Source organism: Corylus avellana, chromosome ca9 (genome assembly GCF_901000735.1).
Source record: "Corylus avellana chromosome ca9, CavTom2PMs-1.0".
NCBI lineage: Eukaryota > Viridiplantae > Streptophyta > Magnoliopsida > Fagales > Betulaceae > Corylus > Corylus avellana.
In genome coordinates this window covers 22,042,469-22,065,679 of record NC_081549.1, presented here as the reverse complement: position 1 = coordinate 22,065,679, position 23,211 = coordinate 22,042,469, and the positions used below count along the sequence as shown (strand labels likewise).

At 36.9% G+C, this 23,211-nt stretch overlaps 4 protein-coding genes across 4 annotated transcripts; all 4 read left to right on the top strand.

Moving 5' to 3' along the window:
• Positions 1 to 1,651: 1,651 nt before the first annotated feature.
• Positions 1,652 to 3,996, top strand: LOC132191393 (uncharacterized). Its single transcript, XM_059606384.1, has 2 exons — positions 1,652 to 1,872; positions 3,582 to 3,996. Exons 1-2 carry the CDS (start codon positions 1,762 to 1,764, stop codon positions 3,807 to 3,809), a joined length of 339 nt encoding a protein of 112 aa, XP_059462367.1. The 5' UTR covers positions 1,652 to 1,761; the 3' UTR covers positions 3,810 to 3,996.
• Positions 3,997 to 5,457: 1,461 nt separating this feature from the next.
• On the top strand, positions 5,458 to 12,302 carry LOC132191392 (uncharacterized). Its single transcript, XM_059606383.1, has 4 exons — positions 5,458 to 5,904; positions 9,782 to 9,927; positions 11,327 to 11,527; positions 12,042 to 12,302. The coding sequence occupies exons 2-4, from the start codon at positions 9,817 to 9,819 to the stop codon at positions 12,075 to 12,077; spliced, it is 348 nt and encodes a 115-aa protein (XP_059462366.1). The 5' UTR covers positions 5,458 to 5,904; positions 9,782 to 9,816; the 3' UTR covers positions 12,078 to 12,302.
• Positions 12,303 to 13,634: 1,332 nt separating this feature from the next.
• LOC132192110 (PRA1 family protein B4) lies at positions 13,635 to 14,587 on the top strand. Its single transcript, XM_059607327.1, has one exon. The coding sequence runs from the start codon at positions 13,730 to 13,732 to the stop codon at positions 14,384 to 14,386; it is 657 nt and encodes a 218-aa protein (XP_059463310.1). The 5' UTR covers positions 13,635 to 13,729; the 3' UTR covers positions 14,387 to 14,587.
• Positions 14,588 to 18,686: 4,099 nt separating this feature from the next.
• On the top strand, positions 18,687 to 21,871 carry LOC132192045 (probably inactive leucine-rich repeat receptor-like protein kinase IMK2). The gene is made up of 2 exons (XM_059607233.1): positions 18,687 to 20,914; positions 21,000 to 21,871. Exons 1-2 carry the CDS (start codon positions 18,985 to 18,987, stop codon positions 21,647 to 21,649), a joined length of 2,580 nt encoding a protein of 859 aa, XP_059463216.1. The 5' UTR covers positions 18,687 to 18,984; the 3' UTR covers positions 21,650 to 21,871.
• The last annotated feature ends 1,340 nt before the right edge of the window (positions 21,872 to 23,211 follow it).

Sequence of the window (23,211 nt, the reverse complement as noted above, 5' to 3'; positions counted from 1 at the left end):
ACAACAACAACAAAAACAAAAACAAAAATCCCCACAAGCAGTAGTGGAAAAGTATGGCATCATAGACATCTATTCGGAAGACACGTATTGGCTGAAGAAAACGATCAGATCTAAGTTTGAAGAGACTAGATCTGGATCTAGATCTACAAATTATATCTAAAGCAACCCGCCAGAAACGAAGACCGGTGAAGCCTACAGAGAAGACGCAGAGCACTGCTACCATGAAAGGGAATGAGGCAATTCTCTGCATCTAACTCCTAAAGTTAAAAATTCCCAACGTGGATAAGAATTTTCTGTGGAGAGCATGTCATAAGATCCTTTCCATAAAAGCTAGTCTTTGTAAGCGAAACGTCATCATGGATGCATTGTGCCCTATTTGTATTCTTGCAGAGGAGACATGTTTCCAAATCTTGTGGGGCTATCCTTCGGCCAGAGACGTGTGGAGTGGGAGTTTGAAAAAATTTCATAAAAGTTTTCCAAGTAGACCAACGTTTGGGCAAGTGGCGGAGGTGATGTGTCAAACGTGTGACGATGAGGAGCTCCGTCTTTTTGCCGAGATTGCACGTAGAGTGTGGTTTCGGAGAAATGAAATCGTCCATAGGGGTTCCTTCACCCACCCGAATGTGCTTGTCCAAACAAGCAAGTTGTGCTCTAGTTGAGTTTTGTGCAGCAAATGACCGAGAAGTCGCTATCATATCCGGTTTCGAAGAACCTAATGGGGGCAGTTGGTTGGGTAGCCTTTGAGGTGGTCTATCCTGGTGTCTATAGTCCATTAGATAGAGATTGGTACATGGAATATGATGTTTGCTAGAATGACGTTATGAGTTGTAATGAAGGAGTCCTACTGCACTCCTTCTTTCTTGATTCATTTATAAAAGTAACCACGTTTTTTATCAAAAAAAAAAAAAAAGAGAAAGAACTCCTAAAGTTCATAAATTACATTTTCTGTATTTCGTTGGGTTTCTGTTTGTCCCCCGTATCCCTCTTTCCTTGGCCATGTGTCCCACACATTTTTCCCGTGCTCCCTTTACTTGACAATCTCCCTTTTTTTTTTTTCTTTTTTTTTTTTAAAAGAAAAAGCAAATAAGGAATAAAAATTCAAAAAATGGCACAAAAAATAACAATTTTATCCATTAAAAAAAAAAAACTCACTAGAGTAAAGGGCTTCATTTCATAAAAGGGAGCAATGCTAAGTGACATTTCCATATTTTCCTTGCGTTTATGTAATTTGATTTTGGTTAAATAGTGATTTTAAGAGTTCGTTTGGATTTGCGATTTCAAGAAGTGTTATTTAAAAATATCGATTTTAAAATGTGCTATTTGAAAACGTGATTTTTAAAAATGAAGTTAAGGGTTGGGCAAAATCACAACTTAACTTTTAAAATTGCAGTTTAATCTTTAAAATTATGTGTTTTCAAAAAATCATATCTGTACCTACGATTTGAAAATGAAAATTTTCAGTATTTTTAAATTACAATTTTTTTAAAAATACAATCTCAAACAATTTATTTTTCACGATTTAATTTAAAATCACACTGTTTTGTAAAATCACAATACTAACCTCGCCCTAATTTTAAGATAAACAAAGAGGACGTGGGTGTTGATTTTCGCATTACTCTATAAAAGTAAACTCCTTTTTTTTTGCAACTATAAAAGTAGACTTTGGAAAGAAGAAGATTAGCCAGAATCGGAGCTCCTGTGGCCACTGAAAATTTAACACGTACTCCTTATACTCTCCGACACAAACACAGAATTAGCAAGATGCCCTGTCTTTACATCTCCACCAACGTCAGCCTGGATGGAGTTGACACCGATCCCATCTTTTCTGAAGCAACCAAAGCCGTCTCCACCATCATCGGAAGACCAGAACATGTACAGTTTCTCTCCCCCCCCCCTCTCTCTCTCTCTCTGTGATTTAAGTTTATTATTATTAGCTTTTCATGCGTATCAAACACCCCCGTCAAGAGAATCCTCCATTAATGCATATAACAGAAAAAGCTTCTTATATATATATATATATATATATATATATGGCAGAATCTTTTGCCTTACCCCTCCTTCCCCTCCTTTTTTTCTGGGTATTTATAAAAAGTTCTCAAGCTTATTTCTGCTGCATAAAATCTTCTTACTGTAAGTTGTTTGTGATCATTATAAGCTGTGATAAATGAAATGGCTGCGATCGATTGTTGTTATTTGATGAGAATGTTACTATAAATAAATTCTCTCTATTTCAATCGTGATTTTCGTTTGCTGGATACTTTATTCTTGTTTGTCTTTTCTCTTTTCTTTGGATGGATTGTAATTTTATTCACACATACAGTAAAGAGAAATAAGAAATGCTATTGCCTCCTTGGCATTGAGTGCCTTTCTTATCAGAATGGAAAGCTTAGACTTACCTAATTCAGAAATGCTATTTTTCTCCCGTCTCTCATTATCCATTTGAATGAGAGATGGACTAGTATATGTCTCAAGTTTATTTGTCTGTGGGTCAATGCAATTTATAAATATTGACCTATATATAAAATGAGTAAAAATACATGCAATAAATAGTGCCTAGACATTCTTATGGTTCTTTTGTTAACAAATTGTACTATTCTTTACATTCATTTATTATATCAGTTTAATGTTATTATTTTTAAGTAATTAACATTAAAAGTTATTTAGATGGGTCGATGTAAACCGGAAGTAAAGAGTAGTATTAATTATAGATTGGTATAGATTGTTTGTTAAGGTGTTTTGAAAGAGATTTTATTTTATTTTTTATAATTTTTTTGTTTGTTTAAAAAAGTGTTATAATGTGATATAAAAATAAAAATAATTTTAAATATTTTGTATTATAAGTTTTTTGATAATACTTTTTAAGAAGAAAGTTAGACAAACAAATTAAAGCTTATTCTCCTTAAGTGATAATTAAGAGCAGATAAACAGAAGATAAGAATCTCCTTCTCTGTTGTTATCTAGAAAGAAAGACAAAAACACAAAAACAAAAATAGAGATAAGATGCAGTGACTAAAAGCAGTACTGATGATCCTATATAGGCCCCCCCCATTCCTACATCCTACCCTATCATCCCATTGTAGGAGTGCCAGGCACCTAGGCTTTGTTTGGTAATGGGGATGGAGTTGGCCCAAATATTGTTCATCACAATTTTCCAAAAAAATCAACATCAAAATATTCTAACTTTTTCACTTTTAATATCAAATCATTCATTTTTTATTATTATTTAAATAAAAAAATTATTACAAAACAAAATTTTTTCACTTTTCCATACCATTTTTTCATTTTTTTTATACCAAACATTCTTACTTTTTTTTCACATCAACTACAGTGTTTAGGCCATCCCATTTGCCAAACACCCCCCTATAATACATCACCGATTCACCATCAACTGAAAAATACCTTTACCTTTACTGTTTTACAGGAAAATAAAAAAAATAAAAAATCTGTAAAACTGTGCCGTTTTGTTTTTTTTATGCCAAACAATATGATCATAACCCATGATTTTTACTTTATATAACTGCCCATGTTTTTGGCACAAGATAATATTTAACCTGCTTTTTATTTTTAATAACTTTCTGCAGTATGTGATGGTCATACTAAAAGGATCGCTGGAAATATCGTTTGCTGGGAGCAAAGAAGCAGCTGCATATGCTGAGATAGTATCCATGGGAGGCATTAATTCAGAAGTGAAGAAGAAGTTGATTGCTACCATCGGCACAATTCTGCAGAGCAAGCTTTCTATCCCCAGGACCCGATTTTTCCTCAAAGTCTATGATACAACTGCTGGGCGGAATTATTCCAAAATATGACAATCGATCTTTGAACAACCGTTTACTTACAATTAAGTAAGGCTAGAAACTATGCTTTCATTTCGCTACTATTTTACTATGTTGATGTGACAGTGTCAATCAATCATTTAATAAGTTATTACTGATTGGCAGTATCAACTTAACAAAGTGAAATATTAATGGAATAAAAATGTAATTTCTAACATTACTTATAGATCCTTGCACTCAAAACATTTTCCCCATGGCAACTCAGACTTGCTTGTATGATGTTTAGGTTTTGAGGGCCCTAGTGCATTTGTTACAATGATATCAATAAGATATTCCATAAGCCAATTAGGTGATGAGAATGTGATTGTTATAGGGAGAAATGATGGGAAGGAAGCAAACCGACCTCTTTCGAAAACTCTTTTATAATTTACTAATATGTATTAATATATGATTAGAATCACGTTAATCATATATTGACACGTATTAATAAGTTATAAAAGAATCTAAAGAATACGACACTTTTCTCGAACGTGGACAATTGAAGACATGTTTCTTGCTAGACAAACCCAAGAAACACAACCAGGCTTAACGCCCAAGATTTGACATGGAATTGAGTTCACTCCCGGGCTAAGAGACCCAGTACCTCAAAAATTAATGGAAGACAAGTCCCAATCGAAGATTCTTCAAAATTTCAGGGTATCTATCATATAGATTTTTATTTTTTCAAAATCTCAATAATAGTTTAATTGATGTTCTAGTATTTATTTTTAACTATCGAAGTTCAGCATTTATAATATAATAAATTTAATTATTTAATTAATATTCTAACAATAAAACATCGGATCAAACCCGTTCCAAGTGATGTTGGAAGAATTAAAATGAGCAGCAAAAAGTTCACATCCTTTTACTGTATCAATTTGCATCTAACAAGGGCAAATACCCGTTGAAATGCGTTTTAACTTTTGAGCGACAAATTTTTTTCTCTAAATTAGGTTTAATTTTTCTTTTAATCCGATCTATAAATTATGTTTATTGAGTATATATAGTTGTTTGTTTTTGTGCTGGAGATTGAAAGTTTGGCTAAGCATTCTTAGCCGGAGTCTGTTACCTAAGTTTAAGGAATATGTCTAAAAAATTGCAAAAAAATTTTACAGCAAACTCCCTAAATGAACCCTAAACATTATGATTGTTACAGTGGAACTCAATGTTTTGGGTTCTACTATTGCAATCCTTATGATTATTAAAAAAAAAAAAAAAAGATTCTCTCTCTTCTCTCATATCTCACAATTCTCTCTCATCTTTCCTCATATATATAATATAATTAAAAAAATAAATATTTTAATGACATAGAAAATGATTAAAGAAGTTATTGGAGTGTATTTTAACGTAAAGAAGTTAAAATTAGTTTAAATCTTTAAATATAAGAAAAATTACTATAAAGCTACTGTGAATGGTTAATGGGCGATATATGGATTGGATTGGAAGTTTACGGAACAAAGACAAATAAGCGATATATGGATCGGATTGGATTGGAAGTTTACGGAATATGGATCGGATTGGATTGGAAGTTTACGGAATTGGAAGTTTACGGAACAAAGACAAATAAGCGATATATGGATTGGATCGGAAGTTTACGGAACAAAGACAAATAAGACAAGGGAAGCATGGGGACCCTCCCTTGTACACAGAAAGAACAGGGAGCATGGCGTCGGAGGTGGTGGGATGGTCGACATATTTTCTCTCTCCCTCTCTCGTCACAGCTCTCTGTCCCCCCCGGAGTCCGGTATTTTCCCCCTTTCCCTTCTCACATTTCTAGCAATTTCTCCTGTGAGATTAATGAGAGGGAAAGATGCAGAGATGAGCTTTGGGAGGAGGAGTATTTCTCCTGCCCAGACAAGAACGAGATAGAGGGATAAAAGAAAGATAAGGAGAAGAAGAGAAGAAAAGAGACAGAGGGAGAGGCAGCACGTGAGAGAGGAAGAGAGAGCTGCAATTTTTAGAGAGACCCAAGAGAGAAGTCAGAAGTGTGACTTTTGGAGCGGGTTACCGCCTACCGGTGCTTGAAGCTAGGTGGCGCCATAGGCGGAGGAACAACCCACGCTAGCGTTTTCGAGTTCAAGATGTGTGGGTAAGCGATTTCTAGCAATTTACCATATTAAGGGTTTAATATGGGTTTGATTATTCATTGAGCCGATTATAGTGTTTTTGGCTTATTGTTTTGTGATACTTGGGTTGTTAACAAATGGGTATTACTTCTTGCTGCCTGATTGGAGATTTAGTTAATTGTCTAAGAAATTGGGAGATTTGGAAGTAGAACCCAAAACAGAGAGAGCACGACAGTGAGAGAGTGAGAGAGAAGGGAAGAGAAGAAGAGAAGAGAGGGAGAGACAGTGAGAGCTCGAGAGAGCTGAGACCGAGTGAAAGGGAGAAGAGAGAGACTGAATCGGAGAGGGAGAGAGCTTGAGAGAGAGAGAGAGAGAGAGAGACAAAGAAGTTGGGAGCTGCGATTTTGTTGGTGACTGTTTAATAGTTGGGTTCATCGTTTTCTGGAATGGTTTTTAGGGAGCATTGATAAAGTTATAACTAGATGAATTGTCTCAAACTTGGGTGTCTTTCTCCATAATACGGCTATGTAGCCTGTTACTCATCTCGAGCATGTCCTAAGTTGTTCACTTATGTTAGTGGTAGATGAAGCATATGGATTTAGCTAGGACAAGAATACCTAATATCCAGCATTCACTCGGATATTGTTTGTGTGCTTTGATTAGGCTTTCTTTAATGAATTTGGTCAATCTATGCCAGAGCTACTCATGGCTTTATTTAGGTTGAAAATTTTGATTTCCTTTGGTGTATGTAGACTACCATTCAGTTCGGTTTTTTCTAGTTGTTTTCATATTTTCGCTTATCTAACTAAAAGGAATGGTGGTATTGTCAGCCTTATATTTTTTTGTTCTTGTACATATTTTATGAAGGTTTTATCCCGTTGGTATCTGTTAATCTGCAGTATGTGATGATTGTGTTTTGAAGGGATCAATACCATATCATTTGGTGGGACTGAGCGGCCAGCAGCCTATGTTGAGTTTGTGTCCATTGGCGGCCTTGACCCTGATACAAACAAGAAGTTGAGTGTTGCAATTGCCACAATTATTGAGAGTAAGTTGTCTACGCCCCAGTCGAGATTATTCATATAATTTTATGACACTAAGGCAAGCTATCTCAACTTCCTAAGTTGTCATGAAGAATAGTCGTTGTTGTGCACTTTTTTCTTCTCATTGCATTTTTTTTTTTTAAATTTTTTTGGGTGTTTAGGCACATCAAAATATGCAAAAGTGTTTGCATGCTTTACACCTGAACTAGATGTAAATAAATCTTTACTATTTAGAACCATCAGCAAAACTTTTGTTAGCTTTTTCTAAATATTTCAGGAGTTTTGCTGATAGTTCTAAACAGTAAAGATTTATTTACATCTTCTAGTTTGGGTGCAAAGCATGCAAACACTGCATATTCTTAAGTTTGATGTGCCTAAACAAAAAGGAAAAAATGCAATGAGAAGAAATATTGCCCAGCAACAACTCTTCTTCATGACAACTTAAGAAGTTGACATAGCTTGCCTCGATCTCATAAAATTTGATGAAGGATTTCGAGTTGGGCACAGACAACTTGCTCTCAATAATTGTGGCAATTGTACTCAACTTCTTGTTTGTATCAGGGTCAAGGCTGCCAATGGACACCAACTTAGCATAGGCTGCTGGCCTCTCAGTCCCACCAAATGATATGGGTAAATATTGAACACTCAGGAAAATTGAACCAGAAAACACAGTTCGCTAGGTTATTCGCTCCGTTGTCTGAACGGGAGCCTAGAGGAGAACACCGAGAACCTCGTCTCTAAGTTGTTCGCACGGTAGCCGTTTGAACCCTCTTTAGAAAGTTGTTTCCCACCCAGTTATAGAGAGAAGGGGTATTGAATGGGGGTAAAGAATGTTATCTTGAACCACCTAGCGATCATGAAAGAAGAAAAAAAAAGGGAAGACCTTTGACCAATCAATATTTACTCTTTCTCTGCTTTGAATTTTTCATTAGTGCCTTACTGCCTTTGTATTTTTAATTAAGTGGAAGTGAAAAAAGATCTTAACTAAACATTTGAATTTTGAGGAGGGTTTTTAACAGCCGAGGAACGTTGATCAACACAACGTTCTGAATTTTGATGGACGACCATGGATTTTTGGTCGAACGGAAGGTTTTTTACCCAAAAAAACATTGTTAATAAATGGTTTATCTTAAACGCAAATTATAACACCGTGGGAATATTATTATTGCTGGCAGATCCATTGTGAAATTGAATGAACGCTTTAAAAGCGCTGCTACCAATTGGGCAATCCGGAAGTTAATGTGATGTGTCCTTAAGGATCGTTGGATGAGTAGACTTATTAGTAAAAGATGAATGGACGCCATGTCAATCGCAGTATCAAAGCTGAAATAGGACCCATATTCAATATTGAACCCAACTCCAAAAATATGACCCGAGTCGAAGTTATCATGAATTTTGAACATATTCACCTTTGCTCCTGTGATTGCCAACTGCCATCACCGGCTCTTGGACCATTTCGAAGGTCTCTAGTGTGCCAATTCTCGGGCACACTAGGTTGCAAAATGGGCCGCTTGTCACTTAGTGTTTGAAAGCATTTCCGATAACTCTCATTTTCTTTTGGCTTTAAGAATTATGAGCAGTAAAGACCCTCCTTTATAATTTGTTTTTGTGTTTTTTTGTTTGTCTCCCTTTATTTTTCCTGAAATTGAATATAAAAAATAAAAAAAGCCCAAGAAACACAATCAGGCTTAAGGCCCAATATTTGACATGGAATAGAGTTCACTCCCGGGCTGCAGAGGTCCAGTACCTTAAAAATTAATGGACGACAAGTCCCAACAAGAGATTCTTCAGAATTTTAGGGTATCTATCATATAGAGCTTTTTTTTTTCTTTTTTTTTTTTTATGTTTTTGTTTTTTGTTTTTAATTTTCTTTTTTAAATCTCAATAGTTTAATTGATGTTCTACTATTTATTTTTAACAATTAAAGTTCATCACTTAAAATATTTAATTAAAATAAAGAGTGGGTTATAGAGTTAAGAGTCAAACTTATAATATATGCTATAAGATTATGACATGATATAATAAATTTAATTGTTTAATTAATATTCTAACAATAAAATATCGGATCAAACCTATTCCAAGTGTTGTTGGAAGAACTAAAATGAGCAGCAAAAAGTTCACTCCCTTTTAAATGTGTATCAATTCGTGTCTAACAAGGGCCAATACATGTTGAAATGCGTTTTAACTTTTGAGAGACAAATTTTTTCTTTAAATTAGGCTTAATTTTTCATTTGATTCACTCTAGAAATTGTCAATGTGTTTTGTTAAGCATGTGAAAAATATTATTATATTATTTTTTGTTTTGTTTTTTATTTTTAACTTTTGTGTTGGACTGTATTGGAAGTTTCGCTAATGGGCGATATATGGATTGGATTGGAAGTTTAGGGAACAAAGACAAATAAGAGAAGACCACTAAGGGTGGTAGTTCAATGGTCTCAAGGAAATTCTTATGAGGTTAGGCATGTACTAGAACCTAAATTCAACTCTTGCAATGGGAATCCCTTAACCTATTAATGTTAGCTACCTTGAGTCCTATTGATGCCCTGGTGGGACGGGTGTTAAGCTATGGCTTGGTCGGTCTTGAGGGAATACCTGCTGTTCACATTGCTTAGGCCTTTTCTGAGCGGTGCCTCCGAGTTAGTGCTACTATAGTCATGCTCAAGTAGGATAGTTACAATTGGTCTCTCTCTCTAACCTTTTTGCTCCGAAAAAAAAAAAAGGAGAAAAAAAGGGGGGGGGGAGAGGGGGCCATTTTCGGCAGGTTGATAATGTCTCACCAATTCACAACCACTTTTGTTTTTAAAATTATAAAAAAGGATTAGATTTTTACACGGAGAGAGGGTTTCATTGAAAGCAGCGGTTAGCACCAGCAGAGACAGAGACAGAGAGAAGATGCCGTGCCTGAACATCTCGACGAACGTGAGCCTCGAGGGCGTCGACACCTCCTCCATCCTTTCCGAAGCCACCTCCACCGTCGCGAAGCTCATCGGCAAACCTGAAGCCGTACGCTCTCGCTCTCTCTAATATTTACTTTCTGTTGGAGATTTCTTTTTTAATTTGTTCAAATCAAGAGGCTATTGCTCTCTCGGGTCTCCTATTAGTCCTGATGACTGATTTAGCTGCCGAACATTTCATTTTTCTAGTTTTTGTCTACTTTTTTTTCTTTTTTTTTTTTGTGGTTTAAAAAAAATTCTGTGAGAAATTTATTCTTAATTGGATCTATATGTTAGAATGGGAATAGATAGATGACTTTCTATATCTGCGAGTTTGGGGCGGAGAGATTTTTATTAAGCTTATCTGTCTCTAATATCTTTGCGATTTTGATGTAACTAAAAGGTTCGGGCAATGCGTGCGCTTGTGGTCTCTCAGGGACCGATTTGTGTAGAGTGTTGTTGGGTATGGTTACCCTTGAAACAAACTCTAATACCCATTTAGGACTTGTGGGTTGGAAACTCCTTAGATCGGTTATTTTGATTCTGGGCTAATAATATTGTGGGCTTTTATCAGCTTGAAAATGATTTTAGTTGGTTTTGGCAGGCTCTCTCCCTAGTTGTTAAATCATATGATGGATGTATTCTAGCTGAAAATAGAAGTTGATAATGAATTTTAGCGTTGTTACTGCTGACTCCATGCTGAAATTGTTTAACTAATAGGATCAATCGGTGGGATTGTGAGTGAGAATTTTGTTGGTGACTGTTAATAGTTGGGTTTGTAGTTTCTTGAATGTTTTTTAGGGAGCATTGATAAAGTTATAACTAGATGAATTGTCTCAAAGTAGTGACTGAGTCATGATTTATGACAAACAAACTTGTTCATAATGTGGTCTGAAATCGGCTTGATACTAGGCATTGCCAAAGGTAAAGTCAATTTGGTTAATACTTTTGCTTGCGCTATGCATGTCTTAAACATTGAATTGATTATTGGACTGGTACAGGGATGAAAAGTCTGTGTGGATACTCCAACTTGGGCATCTTTCCCCATAATACGGCTATGTGACTTGTAACTCATCTCGAGTAGGTCCTATGTTGTTCACTTGTGTTAGTGGTAGAAGAGTACATGGACCTAGTAAGGACAAGGATGGTTTCCGTTAAAATGGTGAAAACCTAATATCGTGCACTCAGTCAGATATTGTCTGTGTGCTTTGATGAGGCTTTCTTTAATGAATTTGGTCAATCTATGCCAGAGCTACTCATGGGTCATGGCTTTATTTTAGAATGAAAATTTTGATTTCCTTTGGCATATGTAGATTTCCACTTCAATTCGGTTTTTTTTAGTTGTTTTCATATTTTTGCTTACCTAACTAAAAGGAATGGTGGTATTGTTGGCCTGATTTTTTATTTATTTTTTGTTCCTGTACATGTTCTTTGAAGGTTTTAACCATTTGATATCGGTTAATCTGCAGTATGTGATGATTGTGTTGAAGGGATCAATACCCATCTCATTTGGTGGGACTGAGCAGCCAGCCGCCTATGCTGAGTTGGTGTCCATTGGTGGCCTGAACCCTGACACAAACAAGAAGCTGAGTGGTGCAATTGCCACAATTCTTGAAAGCAAGTTGTCGGTGCCAAAGTCGAGATTCTTCCTCAAATTCTATGACACTAAGGCAAGCTATCTCAACTTCCTTCCTAAGTTGTCATGAGTGCACTTCTTTTTTCTCATTACATTTTTCCTTTTTGTTTAGGCACATCAAACTCAAGAATATGCACAGTGTTTGCATGCTTTACACCAGAACTAGATGATGTAAACAAATCTTTACCATTTAAAACCATCAGTAAAACTCTTATTAGCTTTGTCTAAATAATCCATATTCTGCTCCTGGAATAGGATACTCTCAATTTTACTTAAAATGAAGAGGAGTCATTTAATAGTGTAAATGATGCTACGTGATAAATATGTTGGCATGTTATTCAAAAAAGTTAAATGATGTGGTATTATTTACACCGTTAGATGCAATAACATTACATCCTAATTATGAAATGACTTCTCTCCAAACTTGAAATGGAGAGGATCCTTCCCCCTCCACCCACCCCTTCTCGGGCGTTATGTCCACATTAGCAGTTGGTTTATGCTATTTGCTCGCACCGTAGATAGTAATGTCACATTTTTATTTTTTGCAGGGTTCCAACTTTGGATGGAATGGAACGACCTTCTAAATTTTGTGGGAATTATAAGATGGTGTCGTGATCCGTAATAAACTTGATGCTACTTATATATATATATTCAGGCCATCTTATATCCATCCTGTTATTTGGTATCAAAAGTACTTTTGTAATGCTGGGAAGGACATATGATTTCCTCACTATGTGCTCTTTGTGTTAGGAAATGTGGAACACATGTCGATCTTATATGCTACCTTAAGAAAACTTTTATTTTGTGCATTTTCGGGGCTTATTCTCTGTATTAATAATTAGCTTGCTTAGTCAAATGGCAATTTGCTTTCACCAAAATGTGTTGAATTGGTGTTGTTGCGTGTACTGCTCATAACATTCGTTCAAAGAGGCGAGAAAGTGAAACGAAAGTGACTAAATAACCTTCAGGTCTGCTAAGCAAATTCTCTCTATTTAAACTGAAAAAATATATATATATTTTCTATTTTAGCACACGTTATCAAAATACTTTATATCTTTTTATTTTAGTTATTTATTTTTATTATTTTATTTAAACATTCTTTGAAAAATTTTCAAAGCATTTCTATTCCAAAGTATTTGTATAAGGAATTCCAAATTTGCAAATTTGTATATAGTAGTATTTTCATCCAAATTTGCATCACGGCTATAGAATAACCTTTGGCTAGTCGAACTTAAATTGGCACCAACATATCGGAATTTCCAACAATTCGCTATATGAGGATATTTCTTGCAATTGTAAGACCCTTCCCCCCACCCCCAGGGCCCCACCCAAAGGGGCTTAAGTGGATTCAATCGGAGCTTCTTATAATTGTCTGTTTGATTGCACAAATAGATAATTACAAAAAAAAAAAAAAAGTAATAATAAATATTACACTTTTTTCACTGGGGGGTTAATGTGACATCCATCATTTTAAGGATTGATGGACGCTGCTGTATCAGCTCAGTAGAATATAGATGTATAATTTAAGTCTATTCTTACAAAAGATTTTCAATTGTAAGAGATTGGATGCAACCAGAAATATTATATATCATAGCACTATCTCACTGCTAGTTCATTATACTAATTTACTATTGGTTTTTTTCTTTTTAACTATGATTAATTTAATGGTAAATTGATGGTGTTAATGACAGCGAGATAATGATGTGGTATTCATCGTAGTCGAATACCACCAATCTTTTCGAGAATGAGGGATCCAGCTTACATGCTGTAGTTTAATCAACGGTCAAGATTAAATTTCACAAAATATCTTTTCATTTTCTATCTCTTATTAAAAGTTTATAAAAGTAAGTCAACTTTAAAATTTAATCTTGACCGTTGATTAAACTACAGCATACATGCTGTTATTAACAGCATGTAAGCCAGATCCGAGAATGAAGGGAACAAATACATCACCAAAAGATCCAAACCGTCTGTGTCCAGGGTTTAACGTTCCAGATCCCTTCTCTGCTAAAAGGTGTAAGATCAGAAATTAAAATCTACCTCCCATTTCATTTCACCCTTGTGTAAACGTGTTGACTAAAAGCGTAACTTAACGACGAAGCGAATTTAACACAATCGAAGAAACGTCGTCGTCTCCTATTTCCTCCCCACCTTCCTCCTCTCTTGGCTCACGTCTTCTATTAAAATCTAATTTCCCCAAATTCCAATTCCAAAATCCTCAGATCCACCGGCAAACATGTCATCCCCACCCGTACTTCCGATCTCAAACGTCGAATCCCAATCGCAATCCCAATCCCAAGCCCCGATCGCCACCCCAGCCTTCCGCTCCTTCATAAACCACATCTCCGAATCGGTCCGCCAAGGCCTCGCCCAGCGCCGTCCCTGGACGGAGCTCGCCGACCGATCCGCCTTCTCCAAGCCCGATTCCTTCTCCGAGGCCGCCCTCCGCGTGCGGAAGAACTACTCCTACTTCCGCGTCAACTACCTCACCGCCATCGCTCTCGTCCTCGCCTTCTCGCTCTTCTCTCACCCGATGTCGCTGCTCGTTCTCCTCGGCCTCCTCTCCGCCTGGCTCTTCCTCTACCTCTTCCGCCCTTCCGACCAGCCCCTCGTCCTTTTCGGCCGCACCTTCTCCGACAAGGAGACCCTCGGGATCTTGATTGTCACCAGTTTGTTTGTCGTCTTCCTCACCACCGTTGGATCGCTCCTCATCTCGGCTCTCCTAGTCGGCGTAGCCGTCGTCTGCGTCCACGGCGCTTTTAGGGTTCCGGAGGACCTCTTCCTCGACGAGCAGGAGAGTTCCGCCTCCACCGGTTTCCTCTCCTTCCTCGGAGGCGCTGCCTCCAATGCCGCCGCAGCCGCCGCTCCCGTAGTCGCCGCCGCACGCGCCTGATTCGATGGATCAATTGAAAGTTTAGCGTTCGGTACACAAATAAATATGAAATTGATTTTTTTTTTTTCCCACAATTTTCTTATATATTATGGATCTATGATCTTTGATTCAATTTTAGATAGAATGTGAAACTTCTGGCTATGGATCTATAAGTTCTGTATTTTCTGAATTGATTTAATGTGATACCAATTTGTTGATTCAGATCTTTGGGTTACACACAATTCTAAACTCTAAATCTGTGCAAATTTGTTGAATATATGTTATATAATTTCTCTATGAAGTTTGAATCTGTATGCTGATATTCGTTCAGAACAAAAGATTTCAGATCTGTGAAAAATCTGCTGCTATGCTTGCGCAACACTTCCATTTTTGTGGTGTTTATGTATGTATGAACACTTTTTTTTCCAAATTGGATGCGTGTGTGAGGATGTGTTTGATTCGTTCGCTGAATTGATGCGTTGGTCATTTGGGCATGTTCTCTTAATAGGTAGTTAGATCACCTAGGATTTTGGTTATGCTTCGGTTTTGCAGAACAAATAAAATCTTTCTTGTTGGATTGTCATTTGGATCCATTAAAGACAATCAGGAAAGAAACTTAGATCATTTGGATTTCTGTTATGCTTAGGTTTAGGATCCATCACAGACCATTGTTGAGAAAAGAAAAGTTTCAGAGTTGAGCTGTATCAACTGTGAGGGTACTGCTTATATTCATTGGTTCCTGAGATTAAGCACACTAAATTTGCTTTGTCTGATAGATTACCAATGTTTACTTGTTATTTTTGGGTACATGTGCAATTGAGTTGAGTGATCGTTGTGTGTGCTGGAGGGGGATTTTTCACCTGGAACAAGGAGTGGGGTGTGGGGTGTGCAAGTGAGAGTTGAACCCAACCCTCCTACCCCATTATCAATAGGGGTAGCAATTTGTGTTCGCATGTCGAGATTGGGTTAAGACATGAGTATGAGACTATGTAGGCCAACCATATCCCGTCTCATTTAGTTAAATGGGTTAGACCCTCCTAACTTGTTAATTTCATGTTGAGTTTGCGGGACGCGCTAAAATTGCTAGCTCTAAATGTCGCGTGTTGGGTTTGGGTCTTGTTGAGGCATGAGAATAAGACTATATATGTTAACCTTAACCCAACCTATTTAATTAAATGGATCAAACCCATCGACTCTAACCTGCTAATTTCATGTTGGGTTTGTGGGTAGTGTCAAAAATTGTCTGCACTAAATTTGTCAAGCTTTAACTTCAAAATTCGCTTTCTGTATCAATAAACTGATTCCTAATGAGTTTATTGTAGCCTGGATTGACTATTGCAACAACTTTACCATACCATAATGTTTCTGTTGTCATGTAATCTAGTGAAAAACCTTCTACTTAATATGAGAATTCACAAACATTGATATTTTGGTGTTGAATATGGTTTTTGCACATTCTTTTATCGAAGAAGTTTATAATGATATGATTATGAGAGCTGACATTGCTACATTTATTTATGGGTTTCTTGCCTCAATTTCGATTTTGATATCTTAGTGCTGATCCATGTGCATTTGAATGTCTAAATCTTGGTGAATCTCATCATAGATAAGAAATATTCAGTTCCTTTACTGCCTAGTTCAATATTGGAAGGGTTTTAATTTGTCCTGATGTTGCTTTAGTTTCTACAAGTTATTTATGAGAATGCTAGCAGCAGTTGTTGCGCACCATTAAGATTAGAAAAACGCTAGGCCTACAATTCTCTTACAACTTATTGACACATGTCAGCATGTTATTGGAGGGTGTTAAAACATTTTTAGTGACTGACGTGACTCCAATCACATGCTTACACATATAAGCGAGTTATAAGAGAGGTTGTAGGAGTAGCATAACTCCTAAGATAATCGTTGCGTTTCATATTGAAGGATGTTAGATGATATTTTTGTTTAGTAGAGATTATGGGATTATGATCGTTCTTTGATTGTATACTACGGCTATATGTTAATTTCAACTTGCATACTTTTGTTTGAGAGGCTAAAGGTTTGAACAATTATCAATTCATCCATCATGGCAAAAAGAAGCATGCAAGACCCCAAAAAATAATTAAGCAGCGTTTTTGAAGCTTGGGACAAATTTGTGTTTTTTTTTTTTTTTTTTTTTTTTTTTTTTTTTTTAAATCCGATAATTTGAGGACAATTTTTTTTTTTAGTAAAAAAATGTCTGAATCTAGAAAAACCTTTGTATTAGTATGGAAAATGAACCAGATTAATATGATTTATTATTTTTAGGGTATTCTAATTTCTATCAAGTATAATTTCTTGAATTTGAATAATTGTGATGTCAATTGTTTAATTTGAAAATTATTGTTGAGATTAAAGAAATTGTAAATGATACAATATTTTAATATTCGTATGGGACATTGTAAGCCATTAAGGTCGTAAATGAATCATGTGAAATGTTTTGCAAAAAGCTCAAAGAATTTGTTATCTAGGCTCCTGCTTGTGTATGCTTGAGGGTAACAGTACGTAAATAGCAGCATATTGTTAGAGAGTAATGCCTATACCTTACTTATAACTGCACGATGCGAAGCAACAGTTGGGGAAGCTACAGGACTGGAGGATGGAGCATGTTCCTCGACAAACCAATGAGGCCGAGGAACATTTTCTATTTGTTTGTATTTTCTGCATTGTTTTGCTGTTTTGGGTTTGTTGTTGGGGAGCCCAACTCCTTTTCGGTTTTTTGAGTTATGTACCCTTTCCTTATTTGCTTAAAAAAAAAAAAAAAAAAAAAAAAAAAATGAGGCCGCACATAGTCTGGCTAAATTTGCTTCGTCTTTACAGAATGAACAACTCTGGATAGTGGGTTTTCCTACTTGTATTTCTCCACGTGTACTTGTTGTGCAAGGTTCAATGTGCGAGGTTCAATGTGATTAATGAATATCTGATGTTTCAAAATATATATATATATATATATATATATTACAACTTATTGACACATATCAGTATGTGATTGGAGTCACGCTATACACTAAAAGAAATTTTAATATTCTCCACTCATATGGTGACACATGTCAATAAGTTGTAAAAGAGTTACATATCCAACATTTTTTTATTCGGAATAATTGTGATAGTAATGCTGTGATTTAGGAAGAGGGACAAAGTTTTCCTCTAAACTGAGTTGTTTTTTCAACCTATTATATAAAAATGACATGTGTCATTTACATGTGAGAAACCCTTACTTTTTTTAATTGTAAGGACAAAGTTGGGATAAATTTTATTTAAAAAACATGTGTTTTACATGAAAACCTCCAACTTAGTTTGGAGGAATTTCCTCTAATCCAATTTGTCGAAAAACACTGTCCTAAAAATGGATGTCATTATTAAACTATAGGTGATGATCTAAGTCTAATGTAGTTATCCAGGTCTTCTAAAACCATGAGAGCATTTTCATTCACCCAGTCAAAATAAGTCAGAATGTTATTTTGTTTAGTCGAAATACTAAAATGGAACCAACATAAGTTGTATCAAGTTTAGCGATTTGGTGTGCTGTTACAATGTTCACTCACCAAATTGTCTACCTTCACTTGATAATATGCTTGAGATCTAACCCTAAGCAAAGAAGTAAAAAATATATATATTAATGGTTAACGGGGTTTACAAGTTTTTTATTTATTTATTTTTTTAAGTATTTTGATGTGACATAAAAGTTTGTAAATATTTTTTTGTGTTTGATTATTTTGTTTTAAAAAAAAACAAAAAAAATGAAAAAGCAATAACAAACAAAACCTTTTACCATAAAATTTGACGTGTTATATCGCGTAAGTATAATAATTGTTAACAAGCTAAGGCCATTTCGTAATTGAATTAAACTGACATATATAATTTTAGAGCATATGTTCTAATAATGTCTATTAAACTGACCTATTTTTAAAGTATATATTTTCACATGTATTCCTTAACGAAATTAATAAAACATGTAAGAATCAGGTGCATCACATGCTCGAAAAAAGTGTGTATATTTTATAAACTAAATTAGATAAATTTTTTTTTGCCCTAATTTGGAGTAGAACATTGTCCTTTCGTAAATTGTGGCATTTTGGTTAAGAAACACTAATCTTTATTTACTTATTTATTTGGTGAATCTGAGTGGCTAACTTCGCTCCATCGCAACTTGAGGGCCATCAGAAGATCCAGCACATGTAGCCGGTGGCCGCATCATGGAAATATAGCCGTTAGGAGAGCGACCCAATTTCAACCCAAGCCGTTACAGATAAATGTGCCAAGTAAAACTAGCCGTTGGCATAAACAATGAGGAAGACTCCCCTGACCCCATTTCTCCTGACTTTGGGGGGTCCGAACTTCATCTCTCCTCCAAACAATATTCCCTTTCAATAGTCAGTTCTCACATGCTTTATCAGACCCATCAACCATTTCTCTTTCGCTCAATTATTTCTTCGTACTTATTTAGTTTTTCCCTTCATCGTTTGCTTGCTCCTCAGCATTATACTTTCCCCTCTAACTAGATCTCCTAGAAGTTAAAGGAGACCAATCAAAGAGGAGGGAGAAGAGATTCAGCTTTTCCAGTCTCTTTTACATAGTTTTCTCTAAGCCCTCCTTTGTTCATGGACCCATTTGTCACAAACCCATCACAGTTTCTGCATTTTCCATCAAAAGAAACCCCTGATTGGTTCCATTTTTCACATAAAAAGAAAAAAACATGGAAGTTTTGCGTTTGCGTTTACATTTTGTTGTTTGTTTACACCTTTCAACTTGTTTCAGGCCACCAGTGGGATGGCGTGATGGTCACCAAAGCAGACTATCAAGCACTTCGGGCCTTCAAACATGAGCTAATCGATTTCAAAGGCGTGATGCGCAGCTGGAATGACAGTGGCTTTGGAGCTTGCTCTGGTGGGTGGGTAGGAATCAAATGCGTCAATGGACAGGTCATTGCCCTCCAGCTTCCTTGGAAGGGTTTGGGAGGCCGAATCTCCGACAAGATCAGCCAGCTTCAAGCCCTTCGAAAGATTAGCCTCCACGACAATGTTCTCGCCGGTGCCGTCCCTTCCTCCCTCGGATTCCTTCCCAATCTCAGAGGAGTTTACCTCTTCAACAACCGGCTTTCTGGTTCCATTCCTCCTTCAATTGGTAACTGTCCTCTTCTCCAGACTCTTGATTTGAGCAACAATTCTCTCACTGGGGCAATCCCTCCTAGTGTTGCAAACTCAACCAAGCTGTTCAGGCTCAATCTCAGCTTCAATTCATTAACGGGTTCAATCCCAAATAGTCTCACTCAGTTCCCTTCTCTGACCATCCTTGCTCTCCAGCATAACAATATCTCTGGCTCTATTCCAAACACTTGGGGTGCAAAAGGAAACAATACTTACCATCTCCAGCTCTTGACTCTTGGTCATAATCTTCTTTCTGGAGCAATTCCAGTTGCTCTGAGCAAGATGTTTTGGCTTGGAGAGATTTCTCTTAGCCATAACCAGCTCACCGGGACCATACCCAGTGAGCTTGGGAGCCTCACAAGGCTGCAACGGCTAGATTTATCATACAATGCTATCAATGGAAGTTTTCCTGCTAGCTTTTCCAACCTCTCCTCCCTTGTTTCATTGAATCTAGAGAGCAACCGCCTTGAAAACCAGATCCCAGAAACAGTGGACAGGATACAAAATCTTTCCGTACTCAATCTAAAGAATAATCAATTCAGAGGGCAAATCCCAGCGACGATCGGGAATATCTCCGGCATTAACCAAATTGATTTGTCTGGGAACAATTTCACCGGAGAAATTCCAGCTTCACTTGCCATCCTAGCAAACCTCAGCTCTTTCAACGTTTCTTACAACAATCTGTCTGGTCCCGTCCCATCTCTCCTTTCCAAAAAGTTCAATTCAAGCTCTTTTGTAGGGAATCTTCAACTATGTGGGTTTAGCTCTGCAACCCCATGTCCTTCCCCTTCCCCTTCCCCGCCACCTCATAACCTTCCAGCTCCATCACAAGAGGCTCGGAAGCAGCGTCGCCACAAACTAAGCACGAGGGACATAATCCTCATCGCAGCTGGCGCCCTTCTAGCGGCTCTACTTCTACTGTGCTGCATTTTGCTCTGCTGTGTGGCCAGGAAAAGAGTTGCTTCAAAAGGAAAGAATGGTAAAGCTTCCAAGCAGGCTGAATCAGGCAGTTCAGAGAAGGCAATCCCTGCCGGCACTCATGTTGAATCCGGAGGTGAAACGGGTGGAAAATTAGTTCACTTTGATGGGCCATTTGTGTTTGCAGCCGATGATCTGTTGTGTGCAACTGCTGAAATAATGGGGAAGAGCGCATATGGGACTGCATACAAAGCTACATTAGAGGATGGTAATGAAGTTGCTGTGAAGAGATTGAGGGAAAAGAGTACAAAAGGTCATAAGGAGTTCGAATCTGAGGTTGCTGCACTAGGCAAAATTCGTCACCCCAACCTCACAGCCCTTAGAGCCTATTACTTGGGGCCTAAAGGAGAAAAGCTTCTTGTCTTTGATTTCATGCCTAAGGGAAGTCTTGCATCTTTCCTTCATGGTAAGTAGATTCTCAGAAAATCTCTTTATTTATAAACAAGACAGAACTATTTTGTTATGACAAATATATACTCATTCATATGCAGCTCGCGGGCCAGAAACCGTCATCGATTGGCCGACAAGGATGAATATAGCCAAGGGGATTGCTTGTGGTTTAAGCCACTTGCATTCTCAGGAGGAAATGGTACATGGGAATCTCACATCGAGCAACATACTACTTGACGAGCAGACAAATGCCCACATTGCAGACTTTGGCCTCTCGCGCCTCATGACGGCTGCTGCCAACACCAATGTGATTGCCACTGCAGGAACACTTGGCTATAATGCACCAGAGCTCTCGAAGATAAAGAAGGCGAACACGAAGACCGATGTATACAGTCTTGGTGTGATCATATTGGAGCTCTTGACCGGAAAATCACCCGGGGAAGGGGTGAATGGGTTGGACCTGCCCCAGTGGGTGGCATCAATCGTTAAGGAGGAGTGGACAAATGAAGTCTTTGATTTGGAGCTCATGAGGGATGCACCTTCCATAAGCGATGAGTTGCTAAACACATTGAAATTAGCTCTGCATTGTGTTGATCCCACACCAGCAGCACGCCCAGAAGTTCAGCAAGTTCTTCAGCAGCTGGAGGAGATTAAACCAGAGCTACCACCAGCAAGTTCAGGTGACAATGGAGCAAAGGACCCATCAGCAGGCGATGATGGAGCAGCCAAAGTGGCATCGACAAGTGAATAAATGGTTTAATTATTTGGTTTTCTATGATTAATTTACATTGTTTATAGGAGATGAGAGATAGGTATTGCTCAAATTCTTTAATTCTTATTGTTTGTAGTGTACGTATATACAAAGCTCACGTGGGCTTATTAGAATAAGAGTTATTTTTTCTGTAGGAAAATGATGTATTCTTTCAATTCTTGCTTCTGATGTTAACCAGAGAAGTTCAATAAATTATGAAGTTTCAACACTTCCATGTGGTTTATGTGATGATGACTACTCATTTCAATTCGTGCTTCCATTGATTAAACAACATTTATTACCTCCATGATATGAATTAGTGATACCCCCAAGGAGTTGGTGCATTTAGTGAGGTCGTTTGTGAGAGTGTAAATGCAGCGGCGGACCAGGTAGGCCAAGGTGGCTGAATGAAAGCCCTAGTATTGCATAGATTCTCACCTCAATTTAGTGACCGGCATGATAAATGTATCAATTTGTAAGAGATTTATAATATACCTAACATCTTGATATCCTATAAAAATATTACAAAAATAATCTTTAGCCAAAACTACTCATTTGTCCATTGAGGAATTAAGAATCTATAAAAGCTTAAGAAAACGGAAATTAACAGATAATTATCCCGAATTTAAGGTCAATATCAAATCATTTTTTAATTTTTACAATCAATTTCGCAGGTTTTTGTCATTTTCAATTATATTTTGTGAGATGTCACATGGTTTTTGTTAAAAAAATTGATGGAAAATCTAACAAAGAGACTTATTGAAGAACAACATAAATCCAAAAAAATAAGGAATAATTACCTTTTTCCCTATCAACTAACAAAAATAGAACTAGCAAAGTGTAAAACTAGTGAACTCAAGATTTGAGAGAAATATTCTCTTGTGATTTTTATTCAATAAATTGGTTCTTGTACATTTACAGTATATATATCATATACTAATTGCTAACTACATAACATTAAGCTGTTATATACAAACCAACTTAAACAGAAAGAATAACTACTCTTCAACAACTTAACTACTCTTTCAATAATCAGTAAGTAGCTCAACATATCGCGAGTGCAATCGATCGTAGTTACTAAAGCGATCGATCGCACTAACAGAGAGTTTATTATTTCTGCTTTGTTAATGCGATCGATCGCACTTATTAGTGCTCGATCGTAGTTACAGAAACTCAAAATACTTTGAGTTCCTAATATCAATTACAACGCATTTTCACTTTTCCCTATGAACTATCAATTGTACCACCCGACCCCCATGAATTACCATTTTGTGCCCAAAACCCCTACTTCCATCAGTTAAAGACGCTCTTCCGTTAGTCAAAGACGTTAACTCAAACGATCAACTTGTCACTTTGCTCCCATGAACTACAATGCATTGTCATTTTGACTGTCTGAATTAACACATTTGACTGACGGAATGGCGGTTTTGGGCACAAAATGGTAATTCAAGGGGGTCGGGTGGTACAGTTGGTAGTTCATGGGAAAAAGTGAAAATGTGTTGTAGTTGATGAGGAAAAAAAGGTAATTACCCAAAAAAAATAATTACAAAATTGAAAACCAA

Bases quoted from the DNA above. Each gene is read 5' to 3' on its own strand.
- LOC132192110 (XM_059607327.1), top strand. From the start codon at position 13,730: ATGTCATCCCCACCCGTACTTCCGATCTCAAACGTCGAATCCCAATCG.
- LOC132191392 (XM_059606383.1), top strand. From the start codon at position 9,817: ATGCCGTGCCTGAACATCTCGACGAACGTGAGCCTCGAGGGCGTCGAC. The intron at 9,928-11,326 runs GTACGCTCTCGC...GTTAATCTGCAG, and splicing joins TCATCGGCAAACCTGAAGCC to TATGTGATGATTGTGTTGAA. The intron at 11,528-12,041 runs GCAAGCTATCTC...TATTTTTTGCAG, and splicing joins TCAAATTCTATGACACTAAG to GGTTCCAACTTTGGATGGAA.
- LOC132191393 (XM_059606384.1), top strand. From the start codon at position 1,762: ATGCCCTGTCTTTACATCTCCACCAACGTCAGCCTGGATGGAGTTGAC. The intron at 1,873-3,581 runs GTACAGTTTCTC...AACTTTCTGCAG, and splicing joins TCATCGGAAGACCAGAACAT to TATGTGATGGTCATACTAAA.
- LOC132192045 (XM_059607233.1), top strand. From the start codon at position 18,985: ATGGACCCATTTGTCACAAACCCATCACAGTTTCTGCATTTTCCATCA. The intron at 20,915-20,999 runs GTAAGTAGATTC...ATTCATATGCAG, and splicing joins TCTTGCATCTTTCCTTCATG to CTCGCGGGCCAGAAACCGTC.